Source organism: Denticeps clupeoides, chromosome 12 (assembly GCF_900700375.1).
Source record: "Denticeps clupeoides chromosome 12, fDenClu1.1, whole genome shotgun sequence".
NCBI lineage: Eukaryota > Metazoa > Chordata > Actinopteri > Clupeiformes > Denticipitidae > Denticeps > Denticeps clupeoides.
This window is the reverse complement of record NC_041718.1, coordinates 1696614-1716145: the sequence shown is the minus strand read 5'-3', so window position 1 is coordinate 1716145 and position 19532 is coordinate 1696614. Positions and strand designations below refer to the sequence as shown.

At 42.3% G+C, this 19532-nt stretch overlaps 1 protein-coding gene across 15 annotated transcripts in view; it reads left to right on the top strand.

Moving 5' to 3' along the window:
- Positions 1–19532, top strand: part of nfasca (neurofascin homolog (chicken) a) — a 72235-nt gene that overhangs the window by 13919 nt on the left and 38784 nt on the right. For 5 of the 15 annotated variants that reach the window (XM_028997597.1, XM_028997603.1, XM_028997596.1 and 2 more), the window contains exons 1-3: positions 6116–6393; positions 14897–14957; positions 18867–19041. In XM_028997597.1, the coding sequence (XP_028853430.1) occupies positions 18948–19041 (94 nt within the window). In that variant the 5' untranslated portion in view covers positions 6116–6393; positions 14897–14957; positions 18867–18947. Of the gene's footprint in view, positions 1–6107; positions 6394–14896; positions 14958–18866; positions 19042–19532 lie in introns of those variants that run through there. The other 10 variants (XR_003751375.1, XR_003751376.1, XM_028997599.1 and 7 more) reach the window with 8 other exon arrangements.

Below are 19532 nucleotides of genomic sequence, written 5' to 3'. Positions count from 1 at the left end.
ACTGGAAGCAGATGTTTGCTGGGCTCCAGATGGCTGCTTTGGTTTCGCTCATTAAGCATGCAGGGCTGGATCATGGCAGTGCTGTCCAGCTGCTTCCTTAGCAATTGTCTCCTCGAGACGTTGCTGGTGGTAGAGTGTGTGTGTATACGCGCGACTACAGGCAAGGGACCAGGCACTGTGTGTGTGTGTGTGTGTGTGTGTGTGTGGGAGGGGTGCAGTCAGCAATTAACCGAAGAAACGATGACAACGTCTGTTGATCAGGGGCTCTTTCTTAAGTAAACAGGGAAGAGTGGGGTCAGGGGGGGTGAACTGAACTGATTCTGAATGGGGGCCTGAATGTGACAGCCAACAGGTGACACACACATGCACCATCTAACAGTTTTTCTGTGCTTTTCTGTGTAATATTGACGGTGTAATGAAATCATCTTTATTCTGGAATAAAATTTTGTTTTTGATAATGTATGGAGAGAATGTCAGTATAATGACCAGGCATGCTCCTGAGATTAAATGGGTGATGATATTTAATGGATTGGATCATGTGTGATGCAGGATACGGGTCCAGGAGCAGAGGACATTTATCGTCACGGTGACCCTGGCAACGCTGGCACCCCAGACTACTTCTGTTGTGCTTTTTCCTGGACGATCTTTGCATCTCTCTCCCACACATCGTGAGCTCTGGCAGAGTTAGCCGGTCACCGCAGCCTCTGAGAGCATACAAATGTGCCATCGGCCCCCTAAAAAGGAAAGCAGGTGCTGTTTGCTGTTGTGATCACAGAGCCGTGGAACGTCATGTTCCCGTGACAGCCCCAGAACGTTCCAGACCCAGCGACCCCCTCCCTGACATTTCCAGTGGGCTGCTGCATGAAAAAGCAAGCAGCCTGTTGCTACTGGTTGGTCAATTCAATTACGGAGCTAAGCGCTTTAGTGTTGACGTGGACCTGGAGGACTGTGGCTTTTCTCTGAGGAGCCTGACAGCCCCAACCCGTCTGCAGCTGATTAATGTGTTTTTCTTCCTTTGATTCCACTCGGCTCCATTGAACACAGGGTTCAGCTACTGAAGCTGTGTGTTATGTGAGCCAAATGCTCAAGTGTGCTTACAAAATGACAAATTATGGTTTTTATCGATACCGCTGATAAAAACATGGCTGTGATTATGCAAGCATGTGTTTTGTTGTTTTAGCTATATAGAAATTTAGCTAAATTCTTAGCAATATAGAAATGGGACAACAACCCCCTACTATAATGGTTACAAGTAAAAATCTAAATCAGAAGCAAGTCAAATCAACGCTTTTACCTTATTTCAGCAGAGCGAGTGAGTTTTAAAGACAAAAATTATCCAGAAAACGGGCAGTTTTAGTCCAGCACCATTGGCCATCAGTCTGGATGACGGTGTGATCAGTTTTGGCTGCCTAGTTGAAGCGCCTGGCAGGATAAAGGGACTTGGCTTGTTGTGAACACTGCTGAAGTGTAAATGCTTTCTGAATTTGAAACGTGGGACCTCACATGGCTGGGTTCATTTCAGACAGCTTTTGTCCATGGCTTCACCGTCACTTGGTACCTGCCGCTTTTCTTGGGAGACCCAAAGGCACTTGTTTGTTACTAATGAGATGCATGCTAAATACCTAACACGGCAGCAGGATTTGAGCAGAAATTCCAGTTTGTTTTCTTGCTGGTTGCACCCTAGGATGCCACGTGTGTCGAGGACACTTGTTTCTTAGACTGGGATTGTTCTGGTCTCTTTATCTTTCCATCTCTTTCCTCGCTCCAGGAGTTCAACAGAACAAGAGGCTTTCTATTTCAACCCCTCCCTTTCCCCACACCACTTTTTTTTTTACATTCATCTTTTCTTTCTTCCTGTGTCCTGCATTTGGTTGGGACCTGCTTAATTTTTTTACACAGAGCATTTAACTCTGCATCTGCTGTTGCAGCTGCTGCTCTGTATGCACCTTTCCTGCCGTCATTTCCTGCATTTTGAACATTACAACCTTAGTACAATTTTATTCGTTATTGTTGGTTCAATATTGTGTAGGTTTGAATTCTGATTGCTAATAGGTCTTTGTGTTTTAAAGGGTTTTCACATAAGTCAATAAAGTTTCCAGTCTGCATATCTCATGTTTTCCTTCATATGGTCTCCAATGTATTATTCTTGATATTGAAAATATAGTCTAATGCACAAGAAATCACAGTATTTCTTTAGATCATTTATGATGAGTGTTTGTAATTGTGACCACTTTACCTGCAAATATCATGCAACCTTCTGCTTCTTGTGTCTGCCTTGTGCCACCCTTCCGGCTGACTGCTGATGTGAATGCTTCCCCAAAAGGATCCATGGAAACAGAAAAGGGGATTTCTCTGTATTTGTCATGGAGATATTGTTCCCTTACATTGATCAGACTCACCATTCACATGTACAGAGGCTTTACATCCCCCAGTCTAAACTGTAAATTGTCTAAAACAGACTGATGTATATGTAGCAAAAACATGTAGCAGTGTCTTTCTGTAGAAATTTTACAAAAAGTATACATACCTACGAATCCATATGAAACATTGAAATCCCAATCCCCATCCATGAACAAACAAACAGTTTGTTCATGGCCCACAGTGCTGTTTAGAATCCGCCAGCGTTGGGCCCACACAATGGACGTCAGAGTCACAAGGAATGCAAAGCATTTTCCACAATTAAGGGGATGCTCGCTTTGTCAGTCTGCCGTAGTGTTTTCTCGCCGTGCACACGAGAAACAGAGAAAGTAAATACGCTCAGTTAACAAACAGCAAGCCTTCGCACCAGCAGGCTCTGCCGTTCCTTTATGTGGGAACTTGTTTGCTCAGTTAACAAAAAGTGGAACGGTCTTTCAGTGACCCGAGCTTCCCCAAACCATTTCTGTGTCGAGTCCCAGTGTTTAGACGCCATGCCTGTTACCTTTGTTCCTAAGCTAACTTATAAAGCGGCTAATAGCCCGCAATTTAGCAGCAGTACGCCCTCTCCCGTAGAGGCTGACAATTAGCATAATGCGGTGGTGTTTCCATGGTGACAGAAATCCACGGGGGTCCTGCCTCGCACCCCTCAAGTGCTCCTCTCGGGCTGAGCTGTCAGTCACAGTGCCGCGGTTTCTGAGTGTTGGCTTTTGCTGGGCGCTCATGCTAATGCTAGTCCTGCTCAAGTGTGTCTGTAGCAGTATTGTTTAAATACAGTCTGGTGCAGCAAACCAAACCGAGCATTTGGGCTGAAAGAACACAGTACTTCCAAGGCAATGTAAAGGAGTAAAATAATTAAAAAAAAAAATTCGATAGCTAATTTACATTAGCTTAGCCAGCTAACATGCAAATTTACCTCACTTCATAAAAGCCTTCACTAATGACCCCCACAGTGAGAGTAAAAGTGAAGTGATTGTCATTGTGAAACACTGCAGCACAACCCACAGTGACACAACGAAATGTGTCCTCTGCATTTAACCATCACCCTTGGTGAGCAGTGGGGTGTGGGGACGGTACCTTGCTCAAGGGGACCTCAGTGGGATTCGAGCCGCCAACCTTCCCGATTACAGGTCCGCTTCCTTACCCGCTAGGCCACCAATGCCCACCGATGGGCCAGAACACAATAGTCATTAAATTATTCAAAGGAGGCATAAATGATTTGCCTTTTGACTTTGTTGAATGTTTCTGACCTTGTTAATAGTGTCCAAATTAATTGTTCCGTTCAAAGCTAGCCAATGATTTATAGCTTATTATTAAAGTTTGCTTATAAATGAGCTTTTCTAAAGAATTACTCCTGGCGCATTTTCAGCATAAGGTTGTGTGTTCCATTCCATTTTCTGCTCCAGTTACTGATTAAAGAGCAAAGCAGTGAATCACCTTGGACCCGACAAATCTTTATCATTAAAGGTGAGAACTCAAACGCGCACACACACTTAACAAGAGTGCCGTCGGCGCAATGCTGTCTTGTACAGCATACATCAAACATGGAAGTTAGCTTGAGATTTGTCTGGAAGGTCGAGAGGAGTCAGCGGTTAATTAACACGTTGCCCGTAGCTGGAAAATGCCGCTGCAGAAGCCGTCTGCTTGGTCTGACTTTGCATCTGCCCATTCAGTTTTCTCACAACTGCCATCATTTCCTCAGGAGAAGTTCTCTCAGACGAATGTTACTAATATTATTTAGTCACTTCTCTAAGCCCTTCAAGAAAAAACAACAATTGTAATTTTTATATTATATTAACATGTGAAGAAAGTTGTCAGATCACTGCCAACAGAATTTAACCACATGCACATGATTGTTAAATATGTGTTCCCTTAATAAGCAAAATGCACAGAGAAAAACGTGTGTGAACAAATTGCATTAACAAGTAAATATGTGGCTCTAGGGGAAGCATCCTACTAAGGCAAAAGCACAGTTCATGCATATGTAGGTATATTAATGATTCGTCCTAATTAAATGCACTGTCCAAAAAAAAGTTAAACACTGTAATATTTTGTTGGGTCCTCTATAGCCATGGTTATAGCATGCATTTGCTGTGGCATTGTTTCAATGAGCTTCTGCAGTGTCATTTTCAACCAGACTTGTAAAAATGGGTCAGTCTGAATGGAGTTAAGGCCTGAACTCTATGGTGGCCAATCCATGAGGGAAAATGATGTCTCATGCTCCTTGAATAACTCTTTGACTATTTTTGCCTGATGAATCCTGGCATTGTCATCTTAGAATAGGGAAGAAGCAGGTACCTCAAGGCATATAAGTATTTAAAACAGAAACAGTAAAAGAAAAGAAAACAGAAACAGTATGCCTGTAACTGCATCAGTAGATTCAGGTAGACAGCTGAACTGTCTTTGGGGACAGAACGTTGCTGAACCTCGACCTGAACAACTGCAGCAACGCCAGATCATAGCACCGCCCCCACAGGCTTGTACGGTAGGAACTAGACACGATGGCTGCATCACTTCATGGAACAGTATAAATCTGGACTCATCATGCCGCATGACAGACCAAATTTAGACCTTTTTTCCTATTACCCCAACTGATCAGTGGCTTTCTTACCTGATCACTTTTCAGTGATCGTCAAACACAATTTCTGGCCACATTTTTCTGTGATCATGACTGTTCCCCTCTATTATTTATATAACTTGTCAGAAAAAAAGAGCACATTGCATTGCATAGGCCAGTGAGTCCCAACACGTGGGGTACTGCAACCTGGGTCAGAACTATCTTCAACCTCTCCAAACTTTGACCGTGATGTGCGCTGATAGCTCTCGGAATGCCACTTGCTGTTTTGCTGGGTATGGAGCAACATCGCTCTTTTTGGCATTTATCAGACGCCTTTATCCAGTAGTTGCAGGGACAGTCCCCATGGAGACACTCAAGTGCTCAGTGACACAATTGTAGCAAGTGGGGTTTGAACCTGTGACTTCATAGATGAGTGTCTTACTCAAGAGGCTATTACCACCCACCTTCAAATGGGGTGTGATAATATTCTCTCTGGCAATTAGTAAATAATAGAAAAGTTTGAGAACTACTGGCTTAGGTAATCACGATACCAAATAAAATTGCAGTGCATATGATGATGATGATGATGATGATGAGAACCCTTTATTGCTGTACTACCAAAACAGACATATACCAGAAAAGCTGGCTGGGTTTTACATAAAAAAAAAAATGAAATATGAATATGAAAGAGCGACACTGAGGGTCCCACTCCTGCTATCAACAGAACAATCTACCAGATGTCTTCAGCAGCACCCCCCGGGCTGCAGGCCGTATCAGACACTTCTCCGCCGCGTAATCACACATATAGACTTATTTGCATATGTTTTCAAACATGCAATTGATTGGCCGTTGTGGCGTGTGCCTCAGAAGGAGACAGACGGGAGAGAGAGAAAGAGGGGTGAGATGTAGGTCGAGGTGAGAGGTCAAGCCCAGGGGGGGGTGTTCTCAGAGACGGGTTTCGGACTTTCCTTCTAGGCTTTCGCTTCAGTATCGCATAGCCCGCAGAAGATGGAGAATGTGTACACCCACGTGTAAGCTGTGTGTGTGTGGAAGGAAGTGAGGCAGAAGTACTGGGGGAGGGAAGCCCATGTCCTGGGGCTTATTCATTACACATGAGGTGGGTGGAGACAGCAGTAAAATGGGTGGAGACTCTGCGTGTGGCTTTTTTGCCTTTATGTTAGGAACACAGAGAGAGAGAGAGGAAGGAGGTGGAGGAGAGTTATTGCTACATGACTCTGACCATTGGACCAAATTGGAAAACCATACCAGAGGCTCAGACCAGGCATCAAAACTGATTTGGGATTAATTTTATAATGAATTTGAATTTAAATCTTCAATGACTGGATGCTGGCAGGATTGGGATGCCAATGTACGATCACAGGCGGTCTGGTTGCACTCAGATGGGAGTCCTCATATGAGAGGTAATTTATGGCTGAAATGATATTTGTGTTTCTGGGTCTTTGGCCACATGGGAGGGGAGAGAGGTCTTTGTTATTGCCTGCTTTCTAATGCTGGAGCAGACGCAGGCGGGTAATTGGCCTCTTTTTTTCACTACGCTCCCATTCATTTATTCTCAGGAAATGTAAATCTGTGTGCTCATGATGGCCCATTAACTCATTTAGCAAAAAAGCTTTAATTATTGAGTGGCCCTTTGATTATGACATGATACCTGATGGCATGTGTGATGGTTTGTTGTCATGTGACAGGTTAATTCAAAACTCTGATCACAAGTTAGTTGTCCGGCGGCCCCGCATGTGGAATGTCCCGCTTATTACCGGCAGACATTAATTGAACGATCTGTCTGTCACAGATAAGTGGCATATTGATCTGGCACCGTGCTACATGTTGTGTAGGTCAGTGTGTGTGAGTGTGTTACCAGTGATCCCTCTGCCTGTCCTGTAACGGTGTGTCATTACCGTCACTAGTTGTGTTTATTGTGTAGAACTGCCTTGAAACCCCGACAGGAAGACAAGGATCTCTTTGTGTAGCACAGACCACAGTTTGTCATCACTGTCAGTCACAGACACACACACACACACACACACACACACACACACTCTAACTGTGTACTCTCAGACACACACACACACTGATGTGATCTTTCTGTTCATCTTTTATGTCCTTTTCAGTGTCCTTATCTCTATCACACCACGATATCACGGTCTCACTCTGTCTTCTTTCTGTCTCACACTCAGGCACAAAGACGCACAGAGTCTCTCTGTCTCTCTCGCTCTCTGCATCTCTCTCCCCCTTCAGAGCAGAAGGCAATGAAAGGTGTCGAGTTCGAGCCCACTGTGCCGTACCGTGCCCAGGTCAACCTGGGGCCTTTAACTGGGACATTAGGGGGCTTCAGCTTCGCCCCGGCCCTGTTAACGTCCAAATGCATTTTCCAGCTTGGCTAATTAAAACCGTTTCAGTGCCCTTTTCTCAGTTTCCATTTTATCACAAATTCGGGGGGAGATGCTAAATGAATGCAGCAGCTCATGTTCCCTGGGCGCTCTTGACTAAAGATGTGTTTGAGTTGGAGCGACACACGGGAGCCTGCACAGTGTTTCTCTCATGACAATGTCATTACAAAGTTGCATAATGACATTAATGCCACCAAATAAGCCATTTGGACAGAGGTGGGCGTCATGCACCGCAGTAAAGAAGCTATGGAGTACAGAGAAGAATATAATTCTATAGAACAGAAGTGTGTGTGTGTGTGTGTGTGTGTGTGTGAGAGAGAGATGTGGTGTGTGTAAGATTCAAGCCTTTGCATTCAGTCTCTCTAGGAGGTAGAAAAAGTAAAAAATAAATAAATAAAAAAGTCGAAGCCAGTGTCCCGGCGTTCAGTAAGCTGAGACGGGAGCCAGGCATGATAATTGCACCCCCAGGCAAATCTGTCATGTTACCGCAAAATGTCTTATTTACTAATCACATTCATGCTGCGGCCAGACAGTATGATGACCCTGCCGCGGCCCTGCACCACGATCGCACCAAGTCTCCCAGGTTTTTGGAAAGAAGAAACGGAAGAGGAGGATGCAGCTAACCAACATCTGCATGCTCGCTGAAGTTTGCTGTGTGTATTCCTTTTTAGTAGTCGGACACATGCACACTAGTGCATCTTGCACTAGTAGCACTTGTTCCACCTCCAAGCAAGCTGTTATTGTTGCTAAGCAACACTGTTCAGACAGATAGATGGTAAACAAGGGGGAATAGTATTTAAAGAGGTGTGGTCAGAGTGCATATCTGCCAATCACAGTGTAGAATAATATTCTGTATATGTTATAAAGCAGTGAACTCGAACAAATCAGAATGACCACTCACGCAGACAGTGTGATTTAATGGTTTTAGTTTAGTCAGTTTTCTATCATTTCTTTGCCCATTGGTCAATTAATTATTTGATTAGAAGTAATTGATTTGTTAAATCAGTAGTCTTATGATTTTTTTTTCATTATCTATTTACCTCAACTTTGCTTACAGTTCCATTAAGCGCACTCTTTCATTTTATGTCATATATGACATTTGACAAAGGTGAATACACATGGGTGCCAATGTGCTGTGGGCATGGAGGGGTGCATTTCGAGTGTGTGTGTAATTGCTGGAATGAGTGTGTGTGTGAAGCATTGTCAGAGTGGGTCTGTCTTTCCTCCATCTGCCCTTAATGCACAGCTTCCTCCTCCATTCCTCCTCGAAAAGGAAATGCGTAGCACAGTGCATTAATGTTATTAAAAGTAAAGTAAATATGCATTTCATTGGCAAAGGACCAATTGTCTTCTGTTTGCTTTAGTTTTAATGTGTTTCAAATTTGCACAAAAAAAATGTTAATTAATCAAGATCATAGTACTACGGATTTAGCTTTCTTCCACTTTCCAGTTGTTTTCTGTAAACTTCCTGAGAGATCCTGCCCTGATAGTCTCCTAATTTTTAAAATGTATTAATCCAATTCTACTGGTAACAGTGTACATAAGTGCTATACCGACAGAGATAGATGCTGACATATAAAGCTTCTGTCACATAAAGTGAATGTTACTGTGCGGTTTTAGCTTACTGCAGCACGTGTGTCCCCATACAGATGTGGCATCAGCAGAATGAGCGCCTCTGGCGCTCTGATTTAGACAGAAAGTTTTGGAGCTCTGGATGACAGTGGCTTCATATATGACAGTAAGGGCTTACACCTAGAGAGCTATAAAGAGTGTCAGTGTCAAAATATGACTATTTCGAATGCAATTCAACTTTCAAAACTATTGTAGTACCACCTGATCCATGTAATCACAATCCAGATGTTATAATGATTTATTGAACTTTATTGAAAAAAGTCTAAAATGCTGATAATTAAATTCTATATCAGTACTATATTCCATCTGTCTGAATGAATTTTGTAATACATTACATATAGCAATAAAATACTGCATAGCATGGCATATATCACATCATTATATCAGCGTTAGTTCCAAGCTGACATTTTGATTGGCCCAGAGGACTCATGGGAGCGACAATATTTCATGATAATATCTCTCCAGGGGATCTCTTTAAATACCATTCAGCCTTATTACACTGTTTATGGTGACAGCATGACGCGGCATTGCTCCGGTGCAGCAGCATCAGAACTTCAGAATTTCTGGAGTTTAATGGTGCACCCGATGTTGCATTACACCATGCTCTGATCTTCTGACCTTGACATTTGGTCTAGTTGGCAGTACTTTCAGAATATTGTCACTTGTACCTTATATACCACTTGTACCACTTGTACATGCAATATAAGAAAAAAACGCACCACATTGCTTGTGCGTCTGCACTGTTCAGATTTTGCGTGAAGGAACATCAGTCGCTTTCTTTTCCTTTCCTTTGGCCACGGATCTGTGATCTGTCAACACCATCTGCCGTCAACACCGTTTTTCAGGGCGAGGTGATGTTCCTGCTTCTCGAAGGGGGTTAGATGAGGACAGGAAGGTTGGAGATGATACGTAGTGCAGCTGCCATGAATTCATATCCAGCTAATTACAGCATATGTAGTTATTTGAACCTCTTCACATTGTGTAATGTGTACTGGCTTTGTTTGCTTTGTCTCTATCGCTCTCTCTCTCTCTCTCTCACACACACACACACACACACACACACACACACTCTTCATTTTTTGGCGGTCAGCTATTAGTATTAAGGATGAATGAAGCATTATCATGCGCATATATTACTGGAGATTATATTCATACCCCCATTCGAGCAGCGTTAAGGAAAACCTCGACCTCCAGAATTGAGGTTCACCTCACAGAACAACAGTCCCACACGGTTCCCCCATCCTGAACTGAGCTCCAGGGCTTCTTTCAACTTATTGTTGGGAAGCAGACGGCTGGTCTTCTTTGTGTGTGTAGGTGAAATCTTTCTCTAAATCAGTCTTGGCTGGACTTCTTGTGTCTTGTCATCACTTTGAAGGATTTCCCCCCATCTACCATGACAAAAATATGGCGGATACGCAGAGTAATCTATGTAGTAATTACACAGAGTATTCAATAGGAAATGCAAATCACAATCTGTTCCCGTAAAATAATTACAGAAGGCCAGGTCCCCAAAAATGGGAGGTCTCAGAGAATAGCTGCAGGGGCATGTATTGTAGTTGTGAGGTAGATAGATAATTCTGACGGTTTAATTAATGGATTTGTCAGTGGCTCAGTACCCATGTACCCCCCCTTTTCCCATGACACACACACACCCACACACACACACGGGGGACTTGCGTTCGCACCTCTCTTTCACTCTCTCGGCAGCACTTAGTGTGTATCTACGTGTGTTTATGTACGTGTGCATTTTGTCACGTGGCGGTGGGGCGGGGCCCTCGCGTCCCACGAGGATGCGGTGGGCAGGATGCGACCCCACCAGGAGCAGCAGAATGCCTCTAATCACCACGGTAACCCCGGGCAGATGGGACGATATCATCAAATTAGGCCTAGGAGCTATTTGTACTCTCGCTTCTCCTGCAAGCTTCAGATGTGGCAGCCAGCAGATTAGCCCTCATTGATTTCTCCTTCTGTTGAAATCCTGATGATCCCGCCTTTGCATTTAAGGCAGCGACCTGGAGATCTGGTCTTTTCGTGTGCTTTTTTAATGCTTCGTAAACGGAACACGACCTTAAATAGGATGCTTTCTGTATAGCTGCGCTATCACAGCATATTAAATATTGATGTGTGGTTTATTCTGAAACACACAGAATGCTGCTCCTTTACTTTTTGTGTATGTGCGTGTATATATTTTTTATTTTTGTTTTTAATTTTTTTATTGCCAGTGATAGTCTGTAGGGACTCGCCCCAGGCGAGGAGGCTGAAATAAAGCCCCTGAAGAAGTATAGAAGGGGGTCTTCTTTGAACCTCCCCCAACTCAGCTCACACATGGCTCTGGTAATGGGAAGAGCATCTCTCGGCTCACACCCCTTTGGGGCCTTCCTCACCCCTCCTCCTCATACACGCTGTTGCTATGGAGCCAGTGCTGTGGGGTCTGCCGCCATTGGCCGAGCTGAAATGCTGGGAGATGGGTAACCCCGTTTGAGTGCAGATAAATAAATAAATGCAGGAGATGAGCTATGTAGATTTTTTTTTTTTGGCCCTGTTTTGTTTCCTAAATGTTCTGGTTTGGGTGAATGGAAGTGGAAAAACGGAAAAGGAGGTGGGGGCAGAGCTCTGCAGACAGACGTAGAGAGATAAAGACACAAAGAGCAAACAGAACACTTTCCCTTCGTTTGATTTGCTGAAATCAGCGGCTCGCTGGCCCGGTTTCTTTTGGCCCGGCGTGATGGCTTCGATGCTAATCTCACACTGTACTGAGAGTGGCCGCTGTAACCGAACCTGATTAAAGTGACTCTGTGGGACACGGGGACAGAAGCCTCTTGTGTTTAGCTGCTCACATTGTGAATTGGTGTCAATAAATGAAAATGTTTGTGAGAAAATATATATATAATTTGTTAAATAGCAACAGTTTTCTCATCATTGTCTATGGATTAAAAAATAAAATGATGACTATGACCGTGACAGATTTAATATTGAATCAATATTGATTTGTCTTCAAAAGCTACAGCCTCACATCTGGAACATCTGGAGATGGAGGGCAGGGTCTGGTTAATATTTCAGATGAGGACCAGGGCGTCTGGGGTGAAAACAGACCCTCTTGGGGAGAGGAGTAGCATGGCCGATGTGTGTAGAGTAATTAACAGCCATGTTAATGCAAGGAGCATACGGTAGATCATGGCTTTAAACACAATTACACACACCTTGGCGATCAGGGTCTACGAGATTGAAAACAAACATAGATGCGTAGACGGCTGGACGGACGGGACCCTCTGTGCATCCTGCAGCGCTGCACGCTTTGGTGGATTACAAGCCTGAGAGGGCAGCGTTAGAAATGCCCCAGATCTGAGACGCTTGACCCTGAAGGATCTTCCCTGGTAGCAACATCTCAGTGCATCTGCCATCATCCAGACACATGCTAGCGATTGACAGAGAAACACAAACTGACTCATCTCAGTGATGATGGTGAGCCAACTTTTTTCTTGCCAGTGAATATAACCAAATATCTAGACATCTGAAATAATTCTGCAAACATCGCAGACTAATTTCCCTAAAATGAGTTTTATTGAATGCTGGTGCCACTCCCATCACCTTAATCGTTTAATGTGTGGTGCTAATTGTAACTTTTTTTGTGTAACTTATATATAATATATAAGTTACACATCTCAGAAAACATTAATATTTTGAAAAATTGCAACAAACGAATTTAATTTATTTCAATCACGATTATTCATTATTTTAGATAAAATACATTTTTATTGGACTTTCTATTTTAACAGTAAAAAAAAATGAATGAAGAAAGCTTTCAGTTCAAAATAAATAATAATAAAAAATTTGTTATGACAATTTGACTTTGTGAGATTATTTAACATTAATACGAGTTCCCCTATCCTGCGATAGATGTAAAAGTGCGCTTTGGTCATTCTGCTTCACCGTTCCGAGAGCGGCAGCTCAGACAGTTGGATCTGGAATTTGTCCCCTTATGTCGTCATAAGAGGAATGGTTAGTTTTATAGTCATGCGAGACTCTGAACAACCAGTGGGTTAAGTCCTGTGGGACTGGATCAAAGTGGCTGTAATTCTACACTAAGGCTGGGAAGAGACTTCAGATACAGTATTAGGGGACCAAGAAGACAGATATAAAAGCAAAAAAAAAATCTCAATAGTATAGACTTAATTGTGTTGTGTGCTCCTGCCTATACGTTTATGCTGATGGAAGGAAGCACTGATGAATGGAAACCATTTCCTGTCGAAAATGTTGTCAGGGGCTCACTGCTCAGCCTTCCCTCTTTTTTCCTCTCCAACCTGTTCCATCCCTCCTTCCTTTTCGACTCGTCTCCCCCTCCTTTTCCTGTCAGAAGTAGGTCACACGGCATCTCGCTGTTGCCAAGCATGACGTCCACGTGCCACAGCTACTCGTTCATCACGGTCGTACCTTCCCTCCTGTCCCTGTGGAGATCTTGCACTCGTTTGTCCCTGTCAGTATTCTTTGCTGCACGCTGCATTTATTTTTGTGTCTTGGGATGGACGTGGGCTCTTGTGCCATCCTCCTCTGATGTTACAAGAATCTACTACCACGGCAACCGTCTCCACAGTTACAGTCTGGGCGAGCTGCAGGGAGGAGGTCATGTACTCAACCCGAGCACCCTAATCCCCCAATGCCCCAAACCCCCTTAGTCAAATTATATCTTACACTCTGACCTGCTGACTTGCCCACACCAATAAAGACACTCTGTCGGACAAAGTTCAAAGGTCAGGTCAAGGAGGCAATCGCCTGGGATGGGAGAGAGTGTGAGTGCCACTAATCAGTTATGTTTCTGGGGTTTCTCAGGAGAGAAAGTAGAAAAATAAGAAGTCCCTTTTACATTGAACTGTGTGCTATCGGGACAGGTAGTACCGGCGTGTCCTTCATCTCATCTGAAAGAGAGGGACAGGGCTGGGGGCGGGGCAGAGTAGAGGGGCCAGCAGTTCACTCCAGCGAGCCGCTGATGTTATTTCATGCCATGCTGGTCAACTGCACTCCATGCATTTAAGCACACAGAAGCACAATGTGTTCTGAAGGCTGCATTACAAAATAAAAAAAAAGCCAATTAATGCCATGATAACTGTTTATGAACTTTATGAAAAGATAGCAATAGCCGTCCTCACTTTCACAAACTTTTCACAAACAAACTTCTTATAGATTAAAGTTTCAACTTGCCTCCTAATAATTTCATAGATGAATGTTAATGTAATGTTGCTAATTAATAGTCATCACAAACACAATTTCAGTGTGGAATGTATTTATTTATATATGAGTATATCCAGTTAAAAAGATTCTTGTTTTGTCCAATTTGATTTCAATTTGATCTTTTTTTTTTTTTTTTTAGTAAATGCTTTTGTCTTTGCTTTGCTAGCAGTGAGCATGAATGTAGATTGATAGAAAGGGTGTCTTTTAGCCCACTGAATAACACACAGCCAATAAAAACGTTATCTTTGTCTACACAGATCCAACTAATATTTTGTGCAGAAAAAATATATATATATATTTTTGATGGACCACATATCTCTGCTGAGGTAATTACTAGAAAGCGCAGTCCATAAGGAAACTGTGTATGACCCCCGTTTGTACAGATTTTTTTAAAAAGGGGGCTCTCTGTGGTTGCCTTTGTTGCTGTGGTGAGTATTGGCAGTAAATGTTAATTGGAAGTGTTGGCAGATGGAGTCCCTCAGGCCTCTACTTAAGGTTCACTCTTTAATTGATTTGCTATCCCAAAGATATATATATATATATTTTGTGTGTGTGTGTGTGTGTGTGTGTGTGTGTGTGTATATATATATATATACACAGAAACTTTTTTTTTTTAATTGTGCTTTTTTTTTAAACTGTGATTTGTATTTCTTCACAGGTCTCAAAAGTTTTTTCTTGGTCCATTACTGATATTGGCCAAGAAGTCACAGAACTCCTCCGTAAGTATGTTTTAATCATGCGTTTTTGTCATCGTCAGAGTTTGGATATGCAGATTGTCTATTATTACATAATTTAGGTGCTGACATTTGCTTTCCTGTGGCTTGTGTGGCAGTCATGTGCATCATTTAAAGATGTTAAAAACGTCTTTTGTTGTAAGGGTGCCTAAAGGACTTTATACTTGGAAGATGTTGGGCTCTGGGGAATTTTTAAGGAATATGCTGTGTGTGATCGATGTATTTTGAACTGGGGACAGAAGCAGTTCCTGGGTGATGAACAGTCTTCCAATGTGCCTGAGGAGATGGTGGGGGCTAGAAAAGGGAGGAGATGATGCCGGGCCATGCTGAGGGTAATTGGCTGTGATGGGCGTAAGGAGTATTTATAGATCAGGAACTGTGGGTGCAGGCTGGGGGATTATGGGGGTGCCGAGTGTAAGGGGGACGTGGAACATGTCACTGCCTGGGGCGCTGCCACTGTCAGCTACAAACAGTAAAAACAAGAAGAAAAAGCAGCGGAGAAGACCACATGACCTCCTCCCCGCGGTGCCACTAGAGGCATTACTGCCCTGTGTCAGGAAACACTCAGTAAAATTCCCTTAATGAATTTAAACTGGGTTATTATAAGAACAGAGCGCTGTAGGATTATAGTCTATTAAGTGACGCAGTGGTACTTGGTCCCCTCCCCGCAGTGACACCGGGGGCACTGCTACTCTGGCCTCACTGTGCCACTTTCTTGTTTGGCAACCATTAACTGATTTGACACCCACATAGTGCCCCCTTCTAACATGCTGACCCTGAAACACCTTTCCATCTTAATAAAACAGGCTTCAATACATACAGCAAACAGGTTTATGGTTTAATAATGATTAAACCATATGGCTATATTAATATGATAAGTATGTCCCAATCATTCATGGGACATTAGTCTAATTTTATTCACCATTAATAAATCATTAGATTAGGATAATTATGATTAAATTGACCTTTACTATGAAATATTCCTTACCCTTACAAAGTATCATCTAAATACATAAATAAACAAATTTCTGTTATATAGAATTTAGTATAAACACCTTTAAAATGCAAAATGTTTTCTGATTTAACAAAATATGCATTTTACAGGTAACATTTTATGGTATTTAGAAGTGGATAGATGAAAGTGGGCATAGTCATAATCTACAGTAAATGGATACTATTGACTTTGCAGACTTTGTATAGAACAACATACACTCATTGTTTGCACTCACTGACTGTTATGCCCTGGAGGCTTATTTTTATCACAGTTAGGGGACTGTGTTCGTATTTACTTTTATCTGATTGATCACTGTTCACACTGCAGTTAAGAACTTACTGTGTTCACAGGCAGAACACATGGTGTCAGTGTACAGTACAGAGCTCTTTAAGGGCATCCAGTTAATAAATCATCCCCTCTGGTGTATTGAAAGCATAATTCTCTGCACATATTTGTTAGCTAGGGACTGATGAATGTTGAGAGGGATTGAGCCCCTGAGTGAGTGCTCTGAAAAGCAGGATTTCGCTATTATCTAGTTACTGTAGCTAGTTATCTCCCTTAAATTAACCAAACTAACTTTTGAACACTTCTGATCAAAGTTGTCAGTGATCTATCAGGGCAATGGGGAAAAGGTTGCAAGTGCACTGCGATGCCCCTGGGCTCTCACAGTGGATGCTGGTGCACCTGATTACTGGGTCCTGATCACTCCCAGATGACGCCAATTAGGTGCAAGTGACCAGGACCCGTTGAAATAGAGCATGCAGCAACCAGGAGTTGCCACAGCATTACCCTAGAGTATCATTTATAAACATATAAATTCCTGAGAGTGTACAAAACAGTGTTAAAACATCAATGACCAGACAGGGACATGACACACCAGGATACATTTATACACATGAACACAGAAGGACAGAATCAGGTTATCAGGGCGACATCAGACAAACACAAACCTCACCCAAGAAAGTCAAGTTTATGACAAAAGGAATTTATATACTTTCTGTGCATGTTATAGATCTTGTACAACTTAAATTGTGCAGGTACAATTAAAATTACCACCACTTTGATCCAGTCACACAATAAGATTTCCCCAGGATGCGCCATTTTGGTGTCTGTACCTTTAAATGCTAATGAGGAGGAGAGAGGCGGGACGAGGAGGAGAGTGACCTATAGAAGTATTCGTGGAAATGATGTCATGAGAGAGGACGCCCTGTCGGCGTTTTTCCAGAAAGAATTAAATGAACTAAAAGAAATTAATTTGTACTTATTTTTACATCAAATCACGAGCAACTGCATTGCTTTGCATGATTTGAAGCCATAGCAGTCGGTGAAGTTCCTTTTTTAGGAAATTCTCTGGGCAGAGAAAGAGTCAGTTCATTATTACTGATGAAAAATAGAAATGTTTATTTTTAGATTACATATTTGTGTCACAGGAGTAGCGCAAACCTGACCCGGTTAAAATACTGTAGCTACATACACTATACAGCTTGCCAAGGAATTTCCTGCCTACATTACCCTGGGGCTAAGCTGTGCGTGTGTATGTGTGAGTGTGTTGTGTGTGTGTATGCACAGCACTTCAGTCATAAAATGAAGAAACACTTCTGGAAATCACTGTCTTCAGTTGTTGTATGGATGATTGGATGGATTTATTGACTAAGATATTAATAAATGGGTAATTTATTAATATTCCTCTTGCAGGTATCAGCATGACCTAAGTGTACACTTTGTACAGGGTTAGGTGTCCTTTGAGAGGGGGTGGGGTGCAGCAGAGTGGGTGTGGCCTCTCAGGGTTGGCTTTGCTCCTTTCATGGCCAGATTAGTGGCAAATGAACCTGTGTCAGAATTCTGAGGGCAAATGAGGGTTTTGGAAGATGCAGTGTGGTTGACAAACATAGCAGATGGTCATTGTGTGTATGTTGTGTGTGCCATAATGTATGTGCAGTAATGTATGGTCATGCTATCACAACCAAACAAGGAATTTATTTCCTTATTTCATTTGAGTCATGAAATGATCTGTGACGTTTCCAATCATTTTAAACTGGTCTGAGATCTCAGTAACATGACGTATGGAACATACAGAACTGTGCTGTGAAGGTAAACATTGTCAGTGTGATATAAAATTACGAATAATTAGTGAAACCAGGTAGTAGTCAGGGCGCCTCATGGTCTCATATTGACCTGCATTCATCCTGAAGAGGGAGAGGGGACACTGTGTGTGTGTGTGTGGTGTGTGTGTGTGTGTGTGTGTGTGTGTGTGTGTGTGTGTATGTGTTCATCACTGACCTATATTTGCAGCTGAGACCAGTTATCCCTTTTTTGTCACCTGTTTTAGATTTACTTGTGTTTTATTTTTTATAATTTTTAACAATTGCAAATCAAGTGCACAATAACCAAAACAAAAATGTATAAAGATGTTCCACTGTAGATTTTATGCAATAGCAAAGACAGGTCAGTTTTATGGTGGCTGCACATTACTGCTCCTGTTTCTGTTCACTCTATCTAAAAAACATATAAATTGAGATTTGAATTGAGGGATTGGACTAGTGTAATTCTGTGTATACCGCACTCTTGATAATCCATAATAATATTGATGGAATGGGCAAGAGCTGCATGTACTCATGCACTTCTGATTTCAGGTCTATTTCCTTACCCACTAGGCCACCATTGTCCCATAAATTGTGCAATCTGTCTTATTTGCAATTTTAAATAACAGACTAAGTAGACCAGGAAGATCTAACCTAATTAGACTAAATTGGATGGGATTATTTAAATTTTATAGCCAAAGATTTAAGTGATAACAATTTATAATGATCAATATCACCCCAACCCAAGTTATAATGGATGATGGCAGTAGAACTGTCTTTCATAAGAACTCATATTTCATCTTCTGTTGAATTCCACAGGTCAAAGTCGTGATCAGACAGGGGCACCTGAGCCAATAGGAGGAGACCACGCAGGCGGGCCAAGCCTATCGGAGGAGAGCGATGTTGATGCTAGGAAAGTGGGCGGCTCTGCCAGTGGTGTCACTCCTCTTGCTCTTCTTGAGAGAAGTGTCCACAATCAACGTCCCATTGGATCGTAAGTCATTCGCAGACTCTCTGAAGTTCATGTTCTTATCACAGCTCAGTATAGAAATAGGTTTGATTTGTTCATGACTGACAGGTTGGTCCCTGCAAATTGCTGATATACAGAGGAAATAAAGTGAATCATCAGCACACTCTTTCTTCTCCACGTCTCTTTGTGCATCCTAAAAGTAGGTGTGCAGGGCCATGAAGCTAAATAGAGTTGATTATGAACATAAAATATTTTTCCAAGGCGTGTTTTCATATGACAAATCAACAAAACAGGCAACAAAACAATTGAAATCACTATTATGCCTTTACTTTACTTTATTTCTGATTCATTAGCTGTATGTTCTGAATGAATATGGATAAACCTGCCATAATGCATCATGGAACAAAGACGCCGCTAGTACAACTTAAAAGACCAATATTAAAATTCAGCTTTATAAGTCCTTAACTGGGTTAAAGTGCTTTTGCCGCCTTGTGAAAGTAAATACTCCTGGGACA